The 24,433-nt window shown below is 47.5% G+C and overlaps 1 protein-coding gene across 1 annotated transcript in view; it reads right to left on the bottom strand.

Moving 5' to 3' along the window:
• Positions 1–1,696: 1,696 nt before the first annotated feature.
• The window catches only part of Tmc3 (transmembrane channel like 3), a 38,075-nt gene continuing 15,338 nt past the window's right edge, over positions 1,697–24,433 (bottom strand). The window contains exons 9-22 of the mRNA XM_020184197.2: positions 24,170–24,213; positions 21,422–21,569; positions 19,529–19,638; positions 16,746–16,824; positions 15,458–15,697; positions 14,356–14,484; positions 14,055–14,122; positions 12,696–12,824; positions 11,648–11,758; positions 10,594–10,719; positions 9,861–9,939; positions 8,059–8,101; positions 6,074–6,329; positions 1,697–5,061 (exon numbers count right to left, since the gene is read on the bottom strand). Coding sequence (XP_020039786.2) covers positions 4,221–5,061; positions 6,074–6,329; positions 8,059–8,101; positions 9,861–9,939; positions 10,594–10,719; positions 11,648–11,758; positions 12,696–12,824; positions 14,055–14,122; positions 14,356–14,484; positions 15,458–15,697; positions 16,746–16,824; positions 19,529–19,638; positions 21,422–21,569; positions 24,170–24,213 — 2,403 coding nt within the window. The 3' untranslated portion in view covers positions 1,697–4,220. The remainder of the gene's footprint in view (positions 5,062–6,073; positions 6,330–8,058; positions 8,102–9,860; positions 9,940–10,593; positions 10,720–11,647; positions 11,759–12,695; positions 12,825–14,054; positions 14,123–14,355; positions 14,485–15,457; positions 15,698–16,745; positions 16,825–19,528; positions 19,639–21,421; positions 21,570–24,169; positions 24,214–24,433) is intronic.

Below are 24,433 nucleotides of genomic sequence, written 5' to 3'. Positions count from 1 at the left end.
CCAAGTTCCATAGAGAAATTCCACTGTCACCAACACGTTCTACCTCTGAGTTTGTGTGTGATCGTGCTGCTTTTTGTGTATATGTTTATCTTTGGATCTATCTTCTGTGTCTGAGAGAAAACATTTGTGTTTCTGATCCTACATTTAACGTGATGTCCTGCAATTGCATCCATTTTCTTCCAACCCCATGGCTGAGTAAAACTCCATTGTGTACATAGACCACAGTTTCTTGATCCATTCATCAGTTGTGGGGCACTGGGTTCTTTCCAGAGCTTGGCTGTTGTGAACAGTGCTGAGATGAACATCGGTGCGCAGGTGCCTCTATTGTATCCTGACCTTTGTACTGTATCACCTTTGGGCAGGTGCCCAGTATCATTTTTAGTAGCAAAGAAGCAGATGTGATTTCAACACCCATTGTGATGAAAATGGGTACACATTAGTTTATTCACTGTAGCAATCACAGGAAGTAAGCTTCATGTATGCATCTCCTTGATAGACCTCAAGCATAACTGTGTAGAATGATACATGCAGGACAACAGCATTTACCTATGTAAAACAGATCTAGATATTGCTCATGGATGCTCGTACACACATAGTCACACATACACACAATACCTGTGTATAAGCCATCTCCTGAGTGGTTGTACACCGGACTCTTCACAGTGTCAGGGGAGGAGATCGGGGCGGACATTCATTATGTCTGCAATGCTTTCTTTATTATTAATCAAAATAAGATGGCTCAATGGAAAGAAAATAAATTTTCAGCAGTTGTTGACGCTACAGTGGGTGTTCACCACATTAATTTTTGCGTTCTTGGGTGTCTTTCAAATTTCTCTAAATTAACAACAGGAGCCAATGCTCCGTGCTCTGTACCAGGGCGTATATGCTCTGAACAGTGATACACTTGCAGCCCTGTGCGTTGGCTGCTCTCGTTTTCCTAGACTACCCCGGGGCCTGCTTGTCCTCTGTCCTCCCATCCCCACACAGGCAGGTGCTCCTACAGGTGCCTGGAGACAGGGCCAGGCTCTCCCAAGGAGTTTCCATGTCTCAGGAAGCTCTAGACCTCAGCCCTGTGGGCATCTCTGTCACAAAAGGACATCCCCGTGGCTTTGTATAACACTGTCTTGAGTAGGCCTGCCACCTCCTTGAGCCACCATGGCAGGACATTTGAAGATGCGCGCTCCTTGTCATGACTTCAGGTGGGAAGTATTCATCTGTGGGTGCTATTTGTTTATGTATTGTTTGTTTGCTTATTTAAGTTTTGGGTTTTTTTTTGAGTTAGGGTCTTGCTATGTAGCCTGGGCTGGTCTTGAACTCACAGTCCTCCTGCCTCAGCCTCCCTGGTACTGGGATTACAGGTGTGAACCATCACACCCAGAACACTTTATAAATGTCAATATTTTTGTGAAAGTCTTCATTCTGGTTAGAATCAGTAGCAAATCATGGCTTCTAATCCAGTGCCTGTGTCATTTTGATTCATTCATGCATTCATCCACCATTAACTAAATGATAGCTCTGAAGTATCTGCAGGAGGCTTCCAGGATTCTTGCCTCCTGGGATTCCTGCCCTGTGTAATCCCCCTTTTTGGCATGTTGTGCTTGTGAATTCCGTGAGATTTCACCCCCAAAGCCAGGTTATGTTACAGAGTACAGGTGAAGTGCTCTTGATGATGCGATTAAGGCTCCTGCCCAGTCAAATTCTTATTTTTTTTTTCTTTTTGGTTTTTTAAATTCTTATTTTTTAAAAATATTTTTATTAGCATATAATAGTTGCACCGGGGGATACATTGTGACATTTACATATGTGATTACAATATGTCTTAGTTAGATTCACCCCTCCATCATTCTCCCTCATTTCTTCCACCTTCATAGAACAATTTCAACAGAGTTCATTGTTCTATATTCGTACATGAATACAAATACATCCACCATATTTGCTCTCCATTACCCTTTCCTTATGCTTCCTCCTCCCCAGCCACAGCTTGTTTTGCCTTTCTGTTCTTCATTAAAAAAAAAAAACACTTTTGTTAGTATATAATCATTATACTGGGGGTTTCATTGTGACGTTTCCATATGTACATGTTTTACATCCTGAATTGGTTCATCCCCTCCTTTTATTCTCCCTCCTCCCCCATTCCCCTTCTTAAGGTGACTTCAACAGGTCTCAATGTTTCATATTCAAGGGAGAACCTGCTGGGTGGGTCTGGCATACTCAGGTGAACACTTTCTATTTATTTATTTTTATTTTTTGGTGGAACTGGGTTTTGAACTCAGGGCCTCGCACTTGCAGAGCAGGTGCTGTACCACTGAAGCCACACTTCAGTCCATTTTGCTCTGGTTAATTTGGAGATGGGGGTCTCTTGACTTTTCCATGCTGGCCCTGAACCCTGATCCTCCTGATCTCAGCCTCCCAAGTAGCTAGGATTACAGACGTGAGCCACCAGCACCTGGCAGTGAGCCCTTTTTAAAAGAGAGTTCTGGCTTTCTCTGGAAAGAGACTGGAACCTGAGAGGCATGCTCAGCCAGCAGTGAAGATGTGGTGGCGAGGGACAGTTGGCAGGGAAATATGGGCAGTTCCGAGAGGGGTTTCTGTCCTAGGACCTGGAGAAAAAGGAATTTGGCCAAGAATCACATGAGCTTGAAAGAGAGCCTGGAACCTTGATTTGTTGTTGCTGGGTGAAAGTCGTCAGAACCAAAATGAAGTCGCTTGTATCGAGCCTCAAAAAGAAAGAAACGAAAAGCTGGGAGGTTGCAAAGTAGGAATTTCGTCATATGCCTGAGACAAGAACTATCACAAATACCATATCCTTGTACAAAGGCTACCACACTCCTACACAGACAGTAATTTGGCAAAGACACCTGCCCGCAATAGCCTATCCAATCTTGGGTTTCTGTCACCCTTGATCTTTATGGCCAAGGAGAGCTGATTCAAACAGCTTATGCAATCCTAACCTTGATCTGAAAACCTCAAACTCTTTGACTATGCTCGTAGCTCATCACGTCATTGGTATTCCTATTACAGTGCAAGCTAATTCTGAGGGATTTCACCTTTGGAAAGTCACCCTTGTTATTTTGATTAATAGTAGCAACAGAAAACAAATACACTATCCATTGTGCACTGGGGATGCAGAATAATGAAACACCATTTTTGTTCCAAAGGCACTCAGAGAATGGTGGAGGATACAGAGATGTTAAAAACATGCGAATCAGAGTGAAAACTGTTATGGAAATCTGAATCAGGCACAATCCTGGTGACTGTGGTGGACTGATGAATACACAAGCCCTGAGTAGGGCCAGTCAGGGGACCGGATGGGGACCTGCCACCAAGGCAAAGATAATGTGAGGCGTGGGGGCAGCTCTGCTCTGTCCTCTGGGCTGGTTGGCTGAGGCTGCAGGCCTGGCACTTGTGGGGCCATGCATTCGTCCTCCACTGATTGCCCAGAGGAAGCCTGCTGGAGAAAACAGATTTAACAAACCTAGAAACGGAGCAGAGAGGTGAAAGACAGGTAGTCCTTTCAAACGTGAAAGACAGCGCTTGATGCCCTGGTTCCAACTGAGCTTCTTACTAAGCCTTCATCCCCATCCTTCCCAGTTAAGTGGACCCATGAGTCTCGAGGGTAAACCTGGGATTCTGTGCAGTCCAGGTGCCCTGACTAATTAATACAGACATATAGCTCAGTCCACCGAGTACAAGAAGCTCTTGACAAATCTGTTACACTTATCATTACTACCCTGGTTATTCCTACAAACTAAGCATTGGGAAACCCTTCAGGGAAGTCAGTTTCTGGGTGTTTATTAGGAGGCATTGATATTTGTACCTTAAGAGACAGTATCGCAATGCAAACAGCTCACTCATGTCGAAGATCACCACGCCAATCTAAGTGGAGATTCTCGTTGTCCGGCTGGCCTAGGATTTGTGGTCACTCTAAGCAGAAGTAAAGGACTAAAGTGTTCTTGAAATGATGACTGATATACTAATTTGATATCTGTATCAAAGGAAATGACCCCTGGAAATGACCCACTACTGTGTGGTGGCTATGGAACAGGAAGTCACAACCTTGAGAGTCCCAGGACCTTGACCAGCAGCTAATGGGATGTGCTTCCCAGACCTTTAACACCACCAGAAGACATGCTCCTCTTCCTTTCCAGAAGGGGTGAGACCATACGCTGGCCTGGTGCTACAAAAGAGGCCTATCCTATGAGCCAGACGCTGGAGGAAGCCTAGACATTTGAACAAATCAGGTCATTCAGATCTGCCGTCAGTGCTTGCCTGGACTTGGCTTTCTTCCTGCTGAGTTGACCAGCAGGTCTTGGGAACTTTCCCTGGTTATGGATGGTTTGCAGGAACTGGTCAGTGCTGCTGTTCTGCTGGTCACTGCTGGATGCTGCTGACATGGAATCAGATTCTGTGAAGGATGGCTCTAAGTTGGCCTTGATTCTGGGCTTCACAAGATGAGGTGGGTATTGGAAGTTTCGGGAACGTGGCTTTTTGTGCATAAACCTGGACCCGTCACGTTGACCTACAAAGTCATCTTTCCCAGACCTGTAATACATACTTTCCTGGTGCTCAGGGAAGATGTCACTACCTGACTTTTCACCAATATAAAAATGAGGAGCCCGAGGGAGGTCTATCAGGGAGCGAGAGGGGAATGACCACTGGACCAAATCTCTCCCAAGCATCTCCCCCTCTTCCTCACTCAACAGTGGAGAAGGAGACTGGTGGGGGGCCCAGGACATGCATTGTTGTATGTTTCTGGGGTACACCTCTACAAAGTCACCTGAAGCATCTATCTTGAAATGTCTTTCTGGCCAAAAAGTTGGATGGGGTTTTTGGTGAGGGGCACGTTCATTAATGAGATAGTATCTGGGAGTATGGGGTCTATGACCAGGTGCCACCAAGGCCGAGACCCTAGGCCCATGAAGAAGAGGGGTGACTGGCTTCAAGTCTTTTCGGAAGAGAGGTTCGGAGTGAATGTCTTGGATGTGCTGTGTAAATGTCACAGGTGTGCCAGATCTGTTTCTGTGAAGGTCACCTGTGCTTGCACTCGGGCCACGCTGATACCTGTAAGACAGGGGTTAAACAGCCATGCCTCAGTGGTCTCAGGCCCTTGCATCTGAGCCTGGAAAGCTAGGACAGTGGTTCCCTTGTTTTTGTTGTTTTTTTTTTTTTTTAATAGCAGTTTTAAGGTGTTCCTGTGGATTGCATGCACAGAAATATTTGGGGAACCGGATCAAGTCCTACTACAATGATGCATACTACCAATGTCCTTCGGGGTTCAGGGCAAGGGATGTTTTGCTAAAACATCTTAGCACAGAGCCCTGGTTCTAGAATGTTCCTCCCATTAAACACTGGACTCTGTCCAGTAGCTCTGGTTTGGCTGCCAGTGGCCTCCCCAGGAATTTGCTAAGGCCCCGCACAGATACAGCAAGATTTCAAATTCCTTGCCAACTCAGTCATGGTCTTAAAAAGAAAACCCAGAGAGGAAAAAAACAAGCTCTATATGTATATTGCTCCCACCATGCTACATTCAGATCAGATATAATTCTGGGTAGGTCTGTCCCCTTCATCCATCTGGAAGTCCCACGTCCACTTAAGGAAGCAGGGCTCTACTGCCCTCCTGTAACTAATACTGACCAGTCGGCCCCTATGAAGCACAGATGATCTCAACAACAACTTGGTCAGTGTGCAGCTGAAATACAGACCTTGCCATTACTCTAGCTGGTCTGAAACCAAAAGCCTCGAAGGAAAACAATTTTAAAAGGCATTTTTTTTCAAGGCTATAAAAGTGTCTGCCTCAGGTTGGTGGGAAGGGGTACCCACAGGGTATATGGCAGAGAGTGGGGGAGGAAGAATTTGTCCTATTTGACAAACTTTGAACTCCCTCCCTCCCCCACCTCCATTTCTCAGTACCAGCTCCTTTGACCTCGTGGCTGGCCTTACGGCAGAATTAAAATGTCATCGCTGTGACCTCTGAATTGTTGAGACTCTTCTGCCTGCAACTTGTGTGTGTCTGGGCCATCACTGGTGTCACATTCAAGGAGGCTGAGTTTCCTCGTGTCACAGTAAGGCTCACCTGTTAGTATCCAGCTCTGGCCTTGATTTGGAGATGCCAGGAAGAGGTGAGCAGGGACCCTTGTGCCCCAGCCTAGGACTCTGGGGCATGGGTCTGGTGATGGCCTCTGTCCGGCTGCTCTTGCTGCTGAGTGAGTTGAAATGGACTGCACTGCCATTGTTCTGGGGTGTCACCATGCGCACAGAGGACAGTGGGCTGGAGAGATCGCTGTCTTTCGGAAGTCTCTTGATGCTTTCCTCCTGGGTCTGAATTCGAGCTGCAGGTAGAGGGAGGGCTTGTGAGATGGTTCATTCAGACTTGCCATCATTCGGGTCTTGAATGTCCTTCAAAAGCCCATGTGTTAAGGCTTGGTTCCCAGGATGGCACTATTGGAAGGTGGCACTTTGGGAGGTGGGGTCTAGTGGGAGGTCTTTGTGTCATAGGGGGTGTGGCCTTGAAGGGGATTATGGGAATCTGCTCTCTTCCCCTCTTTTGCTTCCTGGCCACTCACTGTCACCGTGATGTGCTGCCTTGCTCAAGCAATGAGGCCACCTGATTGTGTTCTGGGACCCCTAAAGCTGTTAGCCTGTAGGATGATCATCTCAGGTATTTGTTACCATGATGAAAAGCTGACGAACTCAAGGTTTAGCTGAGAGACTTCATGACTGCCAAACAGTTGATTCTACAAACACTTGGGTGCACTTGCAAGTTCACCTAAGCCACGGGCAACAAAGGTCCTGAAATTCAGATAATTTTATTGCAGAAAGCTAAAGGAAGGTGTGTAGGGGGATTAAGTGTAGACAAGATAGGTTACTCAACAGCTTTGGGCTCTGGTTCTTTATCTGAACAATGGGTATGATAAATCTTACGTGACAATTAAGGTTTTGGGGAAATAGTTCACATGGTATTCTAAAAAAAAGATGTGGCCTTAAAGTGCAAAATGGAGATTAGACAACACTCTTGCTACCTTTGGAAAGTCTCTGTAGATGGGGCTTTCAGGGTGCTACCTGAGATAAACTTAATTGTTCTTAGTTACAATAACCTCTGATGATTACAGTGGGTTTGCAGCAGGAGCCAGTCTCCTTCCATAGTTAATTCTCAGTCACTTCTCTCTGCAGAGCTGGATGGAGCAAGCTCAGCCCTTAGGCCTCACTCGTGACTTACTCCGGCATCTTCCTGCAGGGTAAGAGTCTCCTTCAGCGAGCTGGCTATTACAACAGCTCTGGGAGTTTCCCATGGAGCTTTCAGAACCTGTTCTCATTCATACTCTGAGGGAGCCCATGGGCCGTGCCAGGCTAATGGTGCATGCTCTGTTATGGTTCCCAGAGGCGGGCTCATTTTTTTGTTTGTTTTTGTTTTGAGCTGCACCTGCCACCTGCCTCTCTTCAGGCCATAGCAGACATCTGCTCCCCAGGCCTTCATTTCTTCTGGGGTTCAGCTCTTTCTCTTCATCCCTGCCCCCCATAAGTCTGGATGGGTGTGAATCTGGAGAACCTTGGAGAGAAGTTGTATATTTGGGGAGCCCTTGGGTTTGGATCCTTACTCAGGTCTTTATGGATGGGACTGCCCAGCTGGCATCACTTGGCGGGGTTGGGACAGAAAGGACAGGACCTATGGAGGCTGGGTTCCAGGTAGAGACCTGGAAGAGGTACAAGGAAGACATGGACCACCCACAGGAAATGCACAAAAGGGACAGGACAAGCGTGTTCTTAGGGCTTTCCTCTGGAGGACTGAGCTTGTCCTACTACTTTATAACTTCCTTCCGATTTCAGATGCTTTGAGATTTTTTTTTACAGGCCTGGACGTGACGTAAGAGTTGAAGGCTTAATATCAGCATTTAAAGCCAGCCCCAGGATTTATTTTATTGTGTCTAGCTAATTATGAAAACTACTTCCATTATCAGAAGTCCCTGGTGGTGGAGGAGGGCCTTGACTTTCCTAATCGTGTTATTTTTAAATGCCCACCAGTGGAGAGAGTAGACTTTTGAGTTTTTAAAATAAACTTACCTTCTACCATTTGGGCAACCTTTTTCTTATCTTCAGATCTGGCCTAAAATGTAAAAGAAAGCCATGTTTGTTTTGGATTTAGCAGGAAGCAGTAAAAACTTATATTTTAGGGGCGAGAAAGATTTATATGCCATTGTTGATACCTTGGGGCATGACTCAACTAGAAAACTACCTGAAGACAGTCCCGAGCTCAGGCCTCTCATTAGAGTGAGTAAGTTAGACACCCGAGAGCCAGAGTTTTATGTCTAATTGGTTTTATTTATTCATAGGCTGAGTTTGGATTCTGGCAACACAGGTTGAGTGTCCCTTATTGAAACGGTTGACCAGGAGTGTTTTGGATTTCAGATCTTTCCAACATTTGGAATATTTGCATATTTATAATGAGGTGTTTGTGGGATGTGACCCGCATCTAAACGAAATTCATGTATTTTCTCATATGTTTCATACGCGTGACTTAAAGGTAATTTTTATGTAATATTTTTAATAATTTTCTCCATGAGATGAGTTTCATGGGGTGGAACTGTGCACTTGTGGCAGCATATTGTTGTTCAAAAAGTCTCAGGTGTTGAAGAATTTCAGATTTGGGGTTTTTAGATTAGAAACGATCAACCTGTAACCGTCTGCCATGAATAGTCACAGTGAAGAAAATGTGGACCGACGACACTGGGGCTACATATCAGCAAAGTGCCCTTTGCAATTCCAAATGAATTTTTCTTTCCTTCCTTCCTTCCTTCTCTCCTTCCTTCCTTCTTTCCTTCCTTCCTTTCTTTCTTTCTTCTCTCTCTCTCTCTTCTTCCCTCCCTTCCTTCCTCCCTCCCTTCCTTCCTTTCTTTCTTTGGTGGGATTTGAGTTTGAACTCAAGCCTTCATACTTGCAAATCGGGCACTCTATACCACTTGAGCCACACCTCCAGACTTTTTTGTTCTGAATTTTTTGGCGATGGGGGTCTTGAGAACTATTTGCCCAGGCTGGCCTCGAACCATGAACCTCCTTATCCCAGTCTCCCAAGTAACTAGAACTATAGGCCTGAGCCACCAGCTCCTAGCTCCAAAAGAATTTCCCATTTGACTTTTCACAAAAGAAGTTTGTACTTCTTTGCATGAATTGATATTTAAGGAAGTTTTTTCTTTTAACTGAAAATGGTGGATGGCGTTTTCTACATGGAATCTGGGATGAGGGTGAGGCAGGTGAGGTGTCCAGGACTGTGGAAGGATAGGGTGGTATGACCCTGAGATGCCCCCCCAAAAAAACATGGTGCCCTGGGTGCTTCCCTGGTCTCATCGTAGTCCTAATCTTATGGGACACCCTAGGATATGCAAAGGTGGAGTAATTGTGGAGGGTTAGGGGAGCATTTGTCTCCCACTGACTGCTTGGAGAGAGGGTTTCAGTCCCAAATGGGAAAGAAGGGCATGGCAGCCATAATCCAAATGATAAGAGAGTGGTGGGTCTCGGGGGGGTCAACAGAATTGTTGGGCTTAGGTGTCCAAGTGGGCATGGGACTGGGAAGAGCCACTTGTCTTCCAGTCACTAGAGCTCGTGGCGGTGGCTGGCACACTGTGGATGTGTTAGGGCCACACAAGTGCTCTGGGCCCCTTGCAGAGGAGGGAAAAGATGAGCAGGATTTTTGTTCCTGGCAAACGTGAGCTCCTCAGAAACACCTGTAGGACACCTTGGAGGTAGAGCCCTTGTGCCTTAGAGGGTCACTGATGGGGTGACCTCGTTTGTATTCCCCCGCTGGAGAGAGCTTGGTCAGGCAGTGATAGAGGACACACTTCTAACGGCAGGGGTCACTTGATACTTGCATTTTGGATCTGCATCCGGAGCTGCTGGTTGCTGAGCTTCAGGGACCTCGCGATGCTCTGGAGGTAGTAGATGAGCATGCTGGGACAGACGACAGGGAGCAGTGAGTGAGTGAGTGTTAACGGCACACTCCCTGCTCACGGGGCTGGCGGGAATGTGAGTGCCCAGGCCAGTCATGTGCTACCACTGCCCCCTTCACCATGGCAGAATGGACCCACGAGCTGCCTGTCTTTCTTTGCTTTCCATGCAACCCCTCTGACCTGGGATTCTGCACTGCAACAGCAACAAGGAGCATGCCAAGATGGGGAGGCATTTTTCAGGACACCAAATGGGAGTACTGAGTCCACTTTGAGCCAAAACGAGCCAGAGCTACAGGGCTGAATTGTGAAATTCCTTTCCAAGATGTTTTAAGTTTCTGGAGAATAAGATAACCGATACTAACGGGGTTCTGCCCCATTACGGTGGTCACAGTAATTGACCAAATGCTATTGAGAGACCAGTAGCTCCCCACGGCTGAGGAGTCTTCCCTTCCCTGTGGAGACTCAGTGGCTCTCTCTTCACGGCATGGTGGCTTGTGTGGCCCTGCACTCTGTCTCAGAGTCCCTGCTTAGAACACCAGGCTCTGTAAGTGGTCTCTGAATGAACTAACTAATGTTATGTGGTTATTGGAAAGCAGTGTTGTCCTGTGGCCACACCCACAGCTGTCCCCTGGAGCCCGGTAGGTGTGCCACTCACAACAGAAGCAGTACGGCAGGGAGGATGACCACAGGACTGCTGATGTGCCCCACGACGGAGCGGAACCACACAGGGAAGTCGTTCTCAATGGTCTCCGGCACAATGTCATAAATCTTCTGTTGTCCACTGTGAGAAAGAAAAGCAGAACTCCAGATCTTATTGCTTTGGGCAGAGGAGTCCTGAAAGACACCAAGATGTCTGGATGCCCAGAAGTGGAGCAACAAAAAATCAGCTACAAAAGATAGAGGTAAATAACCAAATGAAAAAGATATAGGACATTCCTGAGATCACGATGTAGTCATCTGCTTAACAGGTAGGATGGAGGTGGGGGTTAATAATCACTGTAGGTGTGCGTTTGCGCATGTGTGCACATGTGTGTATGCATGTGTGTATTTTAACAAAGTATACAAAGACAGATTTTTGGGGATTGAATCCAGGGACTTGACCTTACTAGGCAGGCACTCTACCACTTGAGCTATGCCTCCAGACTCCCCTCCACACCTTTTGAAAAAATTTGTATTTGAGATGAGGTCTTGCTAAGTTTGCCTGGACTGGCCACAAACTCAAGATCTTCCTGCCTCCACCTAGCAGCGGGGGTTTCAGACATACACCCACCATACACAGTTCACAAAGATGGATTCTTAATGTTACATACTTGTTATATCAAAACTGACTTAAGTGCTAGGTAGAACTGACATAATGGGTTTCTGCCTGGAGATATCTAGATAATGCAGAATAAAACATGACATAGACTGTCTTTTAATACAGTTTTCTGGCTTTTGCCAAGGCAGAATTTCTCTATATTCTAAGAACAATACTATTTCCTTTATGCTTTTAATTTTAAAGGAGCTGTATCTTTTAAACAAGAGCATAGACTGTTGTACTCCAGGGCTGGAAGGAGCCCCGGTTTGGAGTTCAAAGGCTGCGGGTTCAGCCTCCTTTGATTCTGTTTACCTGTTCTGTGAGCCAGGAGGGGAATTCGATCCAAGGTGAATCAGCTTCCCTACAGCCATCAGCGGTTCTGGGCAGAGCTGGCTGGACTACAGTGACTTACCTGAATGGGCCGCAGTTCAGAGATGGCTTGTATCGGACAATGGCAAAGACAGTCGGCAGCATGCACAGGAACAGCATAAAGAGGAGCGTGGCCAAGTAGAAGTTGTTGGACCTGCAGAGAAACCAAGCGCCATGGGCTGAGCTCATTCCCACACCAGAATGCACGTCCCAAACGATCCTCCCAGAAACTCTTTCCCCGACTCTTTGCAGACAAAGAGATCCTCCCCTCAGTGCTACGTGGGAATGGTTGTGTCATCCTGTCACGTGCAGCTTAGAAACATGAAATCAGTGTGCAAAGGAACGCAAGAGCCTCTAGCCCAACATGCCAACATGGTCATCTAGCAAGCATCAATGAACACTCGTGAACCACATACCACCAGAGCAGTGTGTGGCTCCCACCCATCAGCTCAACTTATGGAAAAGTCTTAGGACGGTTGCCCGTGTTCACCTAGGTCCTTACGTAAAGTTCTCTCTCCTGCTCCCAGCCCGGCTCTTTTGATTAGGATTTTTTTTTTTTTCCGGTGGTACTGGGGTTTGAACCCAGGGCTTTGTGCTTGTAAAACAGGTGCTCTACCGCTTGAACCACAGCTCCCGTCCTTTTTGCTCTGGTTATTTTGGAGATGGGGTCTGGAGTACTTTTGGTCTGGGCTGGCCTCAAACCCCAATCCTCCCAATCTCTGCAGAAGCTGGGATTTTAGGCGTGAGCCACCACACCCAGCTTTGTATATTCTATTTCTTTTTATCTGGGTGCTGGTTGCATATTTGTATTCAGTTTGTGAAAATTCACCAAGCTCAACATTTATGATTTGTGCATTTTTTTTCCAAATGATCATTAAACTTCGGTAAAAAAGTTTTTAAAATGTGCTGTGAGTTCCAGGGGCTGATGACTGATTCCAGTGGTGAAGCTTGGGCAGTGACGTCATGCAAGAAACAAAAACCAGAGTTCTGACAGGTAAAGAGTAGAGGCGACCCCTTGCGAAGGGACCCTCTTGGGTGAGGCACCTGAATGACCACAGTCTCTGCCCAAGGCTGGCCTTGTCCTTACTTACCTGGAGGCTCGGAACACTTGCTGGTGGGGCACGTTGCAGGTCAGCACGGCCCAGCTGCGCAGGTACATGAGGCCGATGAGTTTGAGGACATTGAATGCTGGAAGACACGGGGAGAAGAAGGCCCCCATCCTGGAGCCAGGAGGAAGGTCAGTTTGCTAAGTTCTGTTCCTGGGTTGTGATCCAGAAACCCCATGGAGGAGCATGGCTCTGAACTAGAGAAGCCCCTAGAAGGTCAGAGACCTCAACTTCCACGTCCCAAGACAAGACAAGTCCCCTGCAGAGAGTTGTGGTCCGACTTTGTGCAAAGGACTGCTACGGGATTCTCTCTCTCTTCACACCTGGGCACAGGAAAGACCCTTGTCTGGGGAGGAGCGAGGGCTGGGTAGCTGCAGCCCAGGGAGACCTCCAGATGTTACCTGGTTTTGCTAAGTAATTAATTACTGACTTTCAGGTTTAATCAACATGATTTATGATTACACATGACTACTTTTTGCTGGATATTGCACTAAGCATCCTCACATTTTAGTTCATTTATTCTTCCAAAATCATGAAAGGAAGGTTAAATAAATAAAGCTGATAGACAAGGAAGGCAAGTCAGGGAAAACAAACTGATTTTCCCAAAGACATGGGGATACAAAAGCCCTCCCTGTTTGCTGACCTAGAACACACAGTTTTGACAGTCATGGTCAATAAATAAATAAAAGAAACTTCAAAACCAAAAATTTAAATTTCTGTATGCATTTCACAGAGCTCAGTGAGTGTGGAGAAGCTCATTGTGCGATCACCAAGTGTTCCTCTGCCCTTAATTTTTGTGGAAATCTGCCTCCCCATAAAAGCAAATGGTCCCCAAAAAGCAGGGTAAAAGTAACTGTGCTTAATTGATGTAATCAAGTGAAAAGTTGAAAGCTGTTGAAAGGTGGAGTGTCTTGGGCAGTGCTATGGCAAAATGCACCAAGATCCACAGCACCGCACTAAGCTCAGTGCATCCCAAGCTCCTCGACCCAGGGTCTAAGTGAAAACCAGGAGCGATGGTGGGGCGAGGGCAGGATGGGCCCCAAGAGCTCCAGCTGTGACCACAGCACCCTGAGGTCACCAGGGTTGAGCATCCTCACCCTCCGCAGAAGCTTATTCTACAGCGTGGCTGTGAGCAAAAGCAGCTTAAAAATAGGCTGTTTCCTTCAACTTCCCTGAAAAACCTTCATAAAAGCATTGATGAAATTACTGGATAAGAGAAATGGGTCCCTAGCAAATGTCCCTTCTTAATGCCATGACCGTGTTTACTCTGGTCACTTCCGATTCAGACTAATCAAGACCCCGGCCAGGTGATGGTGGACACAGGCAAGAGGCTACGGTAACTACCAAATCATCCCTTGGTTGTAGACTAAATGCAGCACGTTCTCGGCGATCTTGAACTCCCCGTATTCTGGCTGCAAGAGAAGAATTTCTGCATTAGAAATAAATGTGCAAGGATGTCTGCACATGCCAGTCCCTCACCGTCACACCCATGGCCACTAGAGACCATTGCGGGTGACACCAGCCAACGGGAGAGGCGGGACTCCTCGTTCTCCTCCCCCTGCATTTTCTCTCGTGCACCCAGCCTAGGCGTCAGGAAAGGACGGATCCAGCCATAGGAGCTCCACCGAAACAGCATTTTACTCACAAACTTGCTTTCTAGGTCCCAACACCAGTAGTCACTCAAGTAGCGAACGAAAAGTCCTCGGAAGAAGTCGATGAGCAGGATACTCGCCACGGTGAAGAGCATGTCTATGATTGACAGCTTCAGCATCTCCTGCAAAGAGGGGTCTGGGCTGACACGGCGCCCCGCCCACCCAGACCACGCCCCCAAATGCACCCCGCCTTCCCATGTACCAGGCCCAGCCCACCCTACCAATGTACTAAGCCCGCCCCTGCACCAGGCCCCGCCTACCCGGACCACCTCCCCCAACCGCGCCCCACCCCTCTTCCTGGCACCGCACCACGCCCACCCTGCACAAGACCCCGCCCACCCCTCCACCACGCCCCCAACCCTGCTCTCACTGTGCCCCGCCCACCTGGCATAAACCCTGCCCTCCTCCCACTCTGCCCTCCCCTTACTAGGCCCCGCCCTCCCCTCATCAGGCCCCGCCCTCCCCTCATCAGGCCCCGCCCCCCCGGCCCCAGTCCTGCCCTTCCCTGGCCACCGCCTCCTTCAAGGTCCTCCCAGTCTTCCTTCCCCTGGCCTGAGGCAGTGTCCCTCCGCTGTCCTCAGCCTCTATATCTACACCCTGCAGTGGGCAGAGGGAGCAGCTTCTGGCACATAGCAGGTGCTCAGTTAGTATTTACTGATTGGAATTTGAATTCTGGCATTTGAGGTCAGCATTACACAAAAGCAGGAAAGAATAAGGGGCGAGGGTCTGAGCCACAGGGGGCTCATTTCCACAGGAAACACCTCGAGAGTCCACACTGTTGACAGGACTAAGGCCCAAGGTAGAAATTGCTGATTTTATTCTGCTCTGCACTCTCACGTTCTCAGGCAACTTGCTAAACAACTTGGGCCTCACCTGCCTAGAAGGGTAAGGTCATAAGGCCCTTAGGAGGACAACACCTGGCACAAAGTTCCCACTATTGTTATTAATTTTGACACCTGGAACCTGAAAAAGCATAAGCCTCTCTGAACTTTGCTTTCCTTCTCCATAAAGGAGAGGCAATAATTCCTCAGACAGCTGCTAAGGTTGGGTGACAAAATGGAGGTGAAGGGTTCCATAGGTGTCAGAGAGGACCACCTGTCCAACATATGTTTCCCAGCACTGGCCTTGGGGACTCTGGGTGTACAGCGTGGTCTTGTTGGCCTTCGTAAGTGACACAGTGTACGCTGGAAAACTAGTCTCTTCCAAGCCCCATGTGCTGTTTCTCCTGAGCCCTGCTCCCGACTGGGGTGTGGACCACTCCCCTTCTTCAGGGGCTGTCCTGGTGGCAAAGGAGGAAGAGTCTGTCCAATGACTGGTGTTTTTGGCAGAAGCTTCCTGTGGAGAGAGGGGGGAGAGAAGGAAGGAACAAAGAAAGTTTATCCTTATGTCTATAAATAAAAGAATCCATCAAGAGCAACCCGCAAAGGATAGTGCATTGCTTGGGAATGATCATTCTCTCTCTCTTCTCTCTCTCTCTCTCTCTCTCTTCTCTCTTCCTCTCTCATCTCTGACTTGAGTTGGCCCCAATCATAGGGCACAGAGCTGTAATGGACAGTGTTCATTAATCCCTAGTAAATGTCAGAAACCTCTAAGAAATCCTAATTTTCTCATCCTCATAAGAGGAGCATCCCCATGCTCACGAGGAGACTGAGACTCAGTGAGTGGAGGCCAATGCTCCAGGTCACACTGCTAGTGAGTGGTAGGTAAGGACCTGGGTCTATGTCACCTCAAAGCCCAGGTGTAGAAAAGTGGCCTCTCTGTGACCTCTTCAGCCTATATGCTTTGGAATTCCATGCTAAATCTTGGGCAAACAACACTCAGGAATCTCTTCCTCCCTGCCTCCCCTCCCCCACCTTCCAGATGACCTCGCCAGTGGAGCACGTAGACAGTGGACACCAAAGGCTACCCTAAGCTGGGCATGGCGAGTCCTGCTAGACCAGGATGTTAAGTCTCACTGTGAACTGTGGGCTGTGAAAATATCATTTTTTCCTGATTTTCCGGACGAGTCCCATGGCTCTTCCTGGGGTCTTTTGCAATGGCTGTTAACAGTTTTTCCGGAGAGGATTCGAGGAAATTGGGTATGGTATGGTACAAAGAGATGGAGTGCAAGGCACCAGGTTCTCACCCCAGCATGGTCACTTGCTAGCTGTGAATCCTAGCCTCAGTTTCTTTGCCTAGGAAATGGGGCTAATTTCTCTATCCTTGCCTGGAGAGGACCACAGCTGAGTCAAATTCGGATGTGATGAGTGGAATACAAGTATAAGTACTGACGTTGACAGCAATGATGGTGACCCTGGCATTTGGGGGGTTGGAAAGTGATGGTGACCCTGCCATTGGGTGAGGGCAGTGATAGTCAGGTGTCTGTCCCATCTGGGGCACTCACCTCAGTGTTCATGCTGTTCACTTTGTCCAGGAGCGCAATGATCAAACTGTAGAGGTTTCCCAGGTACAGCACCAGGACCCTGAAAGACACAAGTCATCTTGGGAAACATGACCACCTCATTCAAGTCCATGGGTCTAGACCTTCCACATGGCTCTGGACTCTCATGGGTATGCTGAGACAGTGGCTGCCACACCTGGCATCCCTTTAATCACCTCGATGGCATAAAAAGTACAGAATTCCAGAATCTGCCCTGCTTCAATATGTCTGGATGGGGTCTGGAAGTCTTTTTACACCTTTCCCAGTTTATTCCATGGAAGCCCGCCCTTGGATTAGTATTTTAGAAAACTAGTGCATCCAGGCCAGTAGCTCATATCTGTAATCCCAGATACTCAGGAGGTGGAGATTGGGAGGGTCAAGGTTCAAGGTTAGGTTGGGCAAAGAGTTAGTGAGACCCCATCTCAATCAACAAGCCAGGCATGGTGGCACTTGCAGGTCATCCCAGCTACACAGAAAGCATAAGTAGGAAAGGATCAAGGTCTGAGGCCATTTCTGGGCAAAAACACCAGACCCTCTCTGAAAAATAACAAAAGCCAAGAAGGTCTTGTGTCATGGCCCAAGTGGTACAGCACCTGCTTAATAGCTGGTAGGCCTTGAGTTCAAACCCAGATACCACCAAGACAAAACCAAACCAAACCACTAGTGTAGCAGAAAGTCTATGAGTTTAGGAGGTGGAGTTCTAGCGGGCAGTGTGAAGCGTGTCTTTGTGTCAGGCTTTCTGGTTTTCCATGCATTACCTCATTTGGTCCTCACGGTTCATATTGCTCTAACCTCCACTTAAGGGACAATTAAACTGAGACGTGGAGGACACAAAGTGACTGTTGAGTTTCACAAGGTTGGAAAGAGTCAGGGTGCCACCTCAGGGTCCCAGGGCTCCACCTCTGAAGCACAGAGGGGCTGTGGTGGGACCACACCAAGAGGACAGGTGCGAGTGGGTGGACTTGCCAGCAACAGTCTCCACCCACCAGGGACCACAGCCTTGCTGTCAGTTCCCCCAGAGTTGGAAGGTTTGGGAAGTGTGATCAAAGAATCGCCCAGGAGGCACCTCAGGTCTGTGGGACACTGCTTGCAGGAATGCACTGGGAGGACGACAGCTTTATCTGAATGAAGGAGACTCCAAAAGGAAACCACGAGTCAGTTAGGCCCATAGGCCTCCTTCACACCTTAAGGCAGAAGTCTTCTTCAGAGGACATCCTTGCAACCTGCAATGACTTCCCTCTGAAATTCTGAAAGGATTCCCTAACCACAGTGCCAGGACCTCTTTATCTCTGCATTCACAGTTAGTTCAGAAAAAGAAAGTGTTGGTTGAAGGAAGAGTTGAACAAATTTCATCTTCTGTGTCCTGGCATCACGATGTGCCTGTGCCTTGGTTAAAAGGTAACACAGCCCGCTGATGAGCTAATGGAACTAAAATAGTATGTCATATCTCGCTCTTATTGCCAGAATTAGCTCTAATTTGTCTGAGGGTAAATCTCTCTCCATGTCTCTGTTTCTCTAGTTTTGTACATGAATAACGAGACCAATCTGTGTAATAGGATTGCTGTTACACCAAATGCAATAATGGGATTGATTCTCCCCAATGCCTGCTAGTGAGGAAGGTAGCTGAGGAAGGCGTTCTTGTCTAGGTCACAGAGGTGCCAAGTGGGGCAGAAGGGACCAGGGTGAGGAGCCAGAGGACTGAGCATTACAGCTCTCCCTGGACTGTGAGGTTTTGGTCTTTCTAGTCATGTTTTCCTGTCTCTGAAATGGTGGTTGGAGTCCAGGGATTGGCAGATTATGGCCTTCCGGTGAAATGTCGCCTTGGCTATTTTTGTAAATAAAGGTGTGTTGGGACACAGCCCCACCCTTCATTGGCTATTTTGATGCTTAGAGCTTAGAGTTATGACAGAGATGTTTGTATGATGCAGAAAATCTAAAATATTTACTGTTACATCCTGCTCAGAAGATGTTGACAGCTCCCGAATGGGATCAAGTCTTCTCACAGTGGACTGGGAAATGAGTTCTGGAGAACATGTCCCAGGAGAAAAGTGGGATGACAGGGTGTGGAGGGAGCAAAGAGACAGGGCTCTGACCATCTTCCTTGGCCACATCCAGCTTACCAACACCTCACCTAAGCCTACTGGATGAGGGAATGGCACTTCAGAGAAGAGAGTATGAAGACACGGTACAAGTGAATGTGGGTATTCTCACTCTTGAGAGTGTGTGTGCGTGTTGGGGGGGGGGTGTCCTGGTTGGTGTCCAGCCTACTGTTCTCTGCCTGCCTTGCCACCACTGACCTCCCTGACAGCCCCTGCTGCTCCCAGGCACATCCAGAAGAACCTCTGTGACTCCATGCTTTTTGAGAACACAAACTGTGCCTCTCTTGTCTGGAAAAACCACTGTGCCTCTTCACCACTCAGAGTCAAAACTTGGGCGAAATTCAACAGTGAGGAATACCAGCCATGTTTCATCGTCCGTGTGTCCTTTGTGTCTGCTTTCTCTGCCTGCCTCTCCCTCTCTCCTCCTGTTGTTCCCCATCCTTGTTCTCTGTTTCCTCTTCTTCATTACCTACGGATCCAGAGTGGCTCTGGTCCCCCCTTTCCTGCCTCCTCTCCTTTCTCTCCTTTGTTCACTGCTTTCCTTGAGTTGCATCCAGAAGTGAAGTTCTGTGCTAAGTGACAGGGAGAAGAAGCCATCCTGGCTCTTGAGGGACTCGCACTCTCCCTGTGGTGGCAGGGCTGCCATACCTGGCCAGCTGGAAGCGTAGCGTGGTTCGTGGATGGTACATCTCCAAGGCAGCAATGAGGTCAAAGGCAGATGGTGCTAACATGGTGACGAGGGAGACCACCACGCTCACCTGCCAAGAGAGCATGTGCCAGACCTGTGACCCCAAGTCCCCCTGCCAGCTTCATTTACCTGCATTTGGTCTCTTGACGCTAATATTTGGCTAGAAGGTCTTCATGGGGCCGTGCACTCCCTGCATGGAAAACTGCCTCAAATCTCTACTAATAATCTTTTTTTAAGGCTCCATCATTTTATCATGCATTCATTCCTTATGGGGGCTCTTTACTGTTGTGAGGATGCTTGTATATGGCCTTTGGGTTTCATTAGCATTTCTGCCACATTTTAAAATTACCATCCCATTTTATTTATACTTCCCTGACCATGGATGGAAGATGGAAATGACTGCTGTTGCTATAAATAGAAAAGGGAAGTGAGAGAGGTAATTTAATTTTCTTTCTGTACATGAGGATTAATTGTCCAGAGAATTATGTCTGGCTTTTGTTTCTCTGTACTTACAGCAACAGAAAGAGGAATGTTGGCTCATACACAAGATGTTCAAACTAAAGTAAACAATTTCTGAATCTATCTTTAAAATCCATCTATCTGTAAAAAGGTACACGTTTAGATAATTCACTTCACTGACATAAAATAGAAAGAGGTGTGGGAAAAGATTGCCCAGTGTATTCTCAGACTTTGACAAGTTACTGCATACTTATAAATACACGCAGAATAAATTGGTGGTCATCTTATTGCTTATACATTTGACTTTTTAAATGGATGCTAATTGTTTTCATAGAAGTGATCTGAAATTGGTTTTTGTTATTTCTGTCCTTCCAACCTTTACAGGCAAATTGAGCCAACTTTTCAGACCACAGTCTTGTTACAAATATTAAGAACTCTAAGCCAGGCACTGGTGACTCACACCCCTATTCTTAGCTACTTGGGAGGCAGAGATCAGGAGCATTGCTGTTTGAGGTCAGCCTAGACTGGGAGATCCATCTCAACCAATAGCTAGATACAGTGGTGCAGCCTGATTCCCAGGCAGAGATCAGGGGAATTTTGACTCCAGGGAGCTCTGCCCCCCACACTTCCCCCAAAAAATGTTTGTATCCGTATCAACAGAAAAACCTGGGTGTGTAGTGGCTCAAGCTTGTCATCTTCGTGACAGTGGCAAGCTAAAAATAGAAAGATTGAGGTTCAGGCCTGCCTGGGCAAAAAGTGAGATCTTATCTCCAAAATAACCAAAGCAAAATGGGCTGAAGGTGTGAGTCAAGTAGGAGAGGGTCTGCCTCATAAGTTCAAGGCCCTGAGTTAAAACCCAGCCATGTCAACAAAAAAAACCCCCAAATTCTAAAATTGTCCATAGTCTTCTACTTAGTGATTTTCTATTATGAGAATAGCCAAATAATGGGGAGGGGAAGATTGTTCAATGCCTGACCACTTGCAGGGTATTTGTTCTAGAAGCATCATTTATAACATAGATATAAGGAAAACCCTCAAGCACTCAACGGGGGTACCTGGTCAACCTTGATGCACTCTGAAATGCAATGCAGTCGTCAGTGCACGTCTGCAGGTGGAGCCAACTTAGGGAAGCTTGGGTGTGATGGGCAGAGAGAAAGGCAAGGCACAGACAGCCAAGTTCAAGGTGAAGACCAGTGTGAGCGCTTCAAGGTGGTTTTGAACCAAACTCTTTCATACAGGGACCAGTAAGTCATTTAGCCAGGGCTTGGTGATACCACTCAGGCTCCAAGCCCTTGTGGTCTGTGCCTAGGACAAGAGGACTGGGCTTGCTCCTGCTGAGGTGGCACTGTCTCTCTTGGAGGGTACCTACTGATAAAATTAATGGGAACCTGTACCTCATTCTTTTCCCAAAGTGTCAGCTCCTTGTTGGACTGCTCCAGCTTCTGGGACCGGTCCACCACAAAGTAGATGAGATAGATGCTCCCAGCCAGCGACAGGAGCACTAAGATGTTGGCAATGACCCTCAGGCAGATGGTCACTGCCCTGGGGAAAGAGGTGAACATGAGGTGTTCAGAACACCATGACACAAGCAGTGTCACACAGGACCATACCCACTGCCCCCAAAGAGTCATTGCTCCCCCATCACCCCGAACTCCTCATTTTCTAAGAGGTCAACAGTGAGTTACAAATTCAACCAACCCCATCTTGGGACTTTTTTTTTTTCCTGGTCTTGAGAGAACAAAGAAAGAAGCAACATTGTTTCAGTTCTAGATTTGCTACTTAAAATTGAAGTGCTACACTGAGCACAGTGAAGCTTTAGGAATTCAAGTAAATCCAGAGGAAAGGAGGGAGGGAGGAGAGAGGGAAGGAAGAGGCTTCTGTCTGTCAGGCTCTTACTTGTTAGATAAATGAGTAAAGGAGCAACTGGATGACTGTGATATGGGACACAAGGTTTATCTACTTCCGCATTCAACCTTGCTTCTCACAAGCCTCTTACAGTGTGGAACAGTCTCAGAAGCAACAGTGATTCTAGAATTTATGCACAACCAAAACACATCCACTTTTTCTAACCCTGAAGGACAATGGACTGGCTGCCAGCAGTTGGCCTGTTTTACTGCCGACTTTGGGGTGTGTTTTAGCCTGGCTTCCCTCAATGTAGAATCCAGGCAAAGGCCCGTGTGGGGGAAGTGGATCTTCAAAGTGACCTCAGACAGCAGGAAGAGGCCAGGGGAAAGGCAGGAGAGTTGGAGCCATCAGTACAAGGATGTGTGGTGGAGTCGGCCATGCCTAGAGGCAAGTGCAGGCCTTCTTGTGGAACGTTTCTGGAACATCTGTGCGATGTGACATGCAGAATTAGCCCCATCTCTGTGGTTCCTAGTGAATTCCTAGCCTCCACACCCAACCTGATGGCTGCAGGTGTGAGCGTTGACTGTGATCCATGGGTCCTCATGGGAGGAGCCCTAGGGTAGCCAGCAGAAGGTCAAGCAAAGGTAATGTGTTCATAGCAGGTGGCAGCTGGTGCGGAGGTGTGGCCAACAGGACCTGAGGGGTCCAAGTGTAGCATTTCCTTCTTGAAGTTCCACCCACAAGGACCCTGGCAGTCAAGAAAGGTTCCTCTATGTGCGTTTTGGCCCTTCAATGGCATGATGAAGGAACTCATTCCCAAAAGTAATGACAAGTGTCATCTTGTCAGGTTAGGAAACATAGTTTACTCTGATAGGATTATTACCAGCTATGGGTCCAGAACCACACAGCACTGTGACAGAAAAGGCTGAAAAAGACTCATGTCCTAGTGCTTCTTGACAGGCCATGCTGTCATCATTTCTAGGGTCATGCTACCTGCGTGGTCCCAATTGGGAGGAACATGGCCTGGGGCAGGTCCTGCAACCGAAGGCGTCTTCTTGTCCCTCCGGCACCTGCTGACTTTCCTGGTGATTCCACTGGAAAACGTGTGCTGGGCCCAGATCGAAGGGGCCAAATGTTAGTGCTCCCTTTCTCCATTTTCCAATCAGCCTCTTCGGGAAGGAGGACCAGGACGTTCAAGACTTGTTTGTAAGGAGGGATGAGAAGCAGATTCCTCATTGGTGTGTTTGCTTGTTTTGGTAACGAATCACTGGGTTAGGCTTCTTTGGTCTGGAGTGGACTTAGTGTGGTTATAATTTTCTGACTTGAGGAGACATTCAAACCCCTTGTGAGATTGGCTAGAGCAAGAATTCTCTGTGTAGATCCCAGGGGTTCAATCCAGTAAGCTGGATTGGGTTGGGGTCAAAGCAGTCTGCCAGTGTAGTGACCACAGGTAACTCTGCCATGGGCAGCTGCTGTCTGCCCTCCGAGGGGTGCTGATGGAATTTCACCTGCCATGTCACAGGAGAGGAGGTGCAGGTCTGGAAAGGTCAAGGGAGCTTCCTGGGTAACAGGAATGAAGGAAGGGATGGCTGGAGTCCATGTCTTCTGGCCGCCTGAGGACCACAGTTCCATTCCCGCTCCCTTCATGCTCCCAGTGGTTGGTGTGTTTCCTCAATTCCCCACTTGCTTTTCAACAGTCCTCGGAGTGGGCCTTCTGCCCTGTAGAGACTAATTATGAGGGCCAAGAGACAAAACAGAAGACAGGCAGACACATCTATCCCACAGTGAGGACAGGAGATGACCAGAGACATCTATCTTACAAGGACAGGGATGTTGACACTTCCTGGGAACCACATAGGTCTCACTTGCACTGACATAGTTCTCAAGATCTGTTAATGAACCTCACACCCAGGAAGCCACCTTGGGTGGCCTGTGAGCATGAACTGGACACTATTTGTGTCTTGTCACTTCAGAAGTTCGTATCTAAATAAAATTACTCCAAACGGCACTCACATATTGGCTTCGTTTAGCACCTATTTTGTTACCTAAGTGAAAGCACAGGAAGCCAGTCTGAGACCCCTCTCCCTGTTGCCGCTCTGTGGAAGCAGGAAGCTGTCCTACACACTGCTGTGAAATGACTTTGGATTCCTACAGACCACGTTACTAGAGGGACAGAGACAAAGAAGCCAGAATTGCTGCCTGACAATTATGAACATAAGACACGGGTAATCTCATTAATTTTTATACCAAACTGAAACAAAACTTGATGAGTGTGGCAAAGGAGTATTGATACCTACAGGTTTTTGCTTTTCTTCTTTTCCTGTTCTTCCAGTATCGCCTCCTTTAAGGAAAAGGACATGGTATCAGAAGCTTAGCATCATCATTAATTACAAACCATTAGAGGTCATTTGTCCTGTACTCTAACCCATAGCTTCAATGTCTGACACTTTCTTCTGTAAGATTCTATTGATAGGAATGACTTAGATATCGGTTTTCTAATAATCAATTTAAAAAGAAATTGGGAACCAGGGAGAATGTGATAATTTGATTAACTGACATAA

This window comes from Castor canadensis, chromosome 19 (assembly GCF_047511655.1).
Source record: "Castor canadensis chromosome 19, mCasCan1.hap1v2, whole genome shotgun sequence".
In the NCBI taxonomy this organism is placed as follows: Eukaryota; Metazoa; Chordata; class Mammalia; order Rodentia; family Castoridae; genus Castor; species Castor canadensis.
The sequence above is the reverse complement of the archived record's forward strand: the minus strand, read 5'-3'. Positions and strand labels throughout refer to the sequence as shown.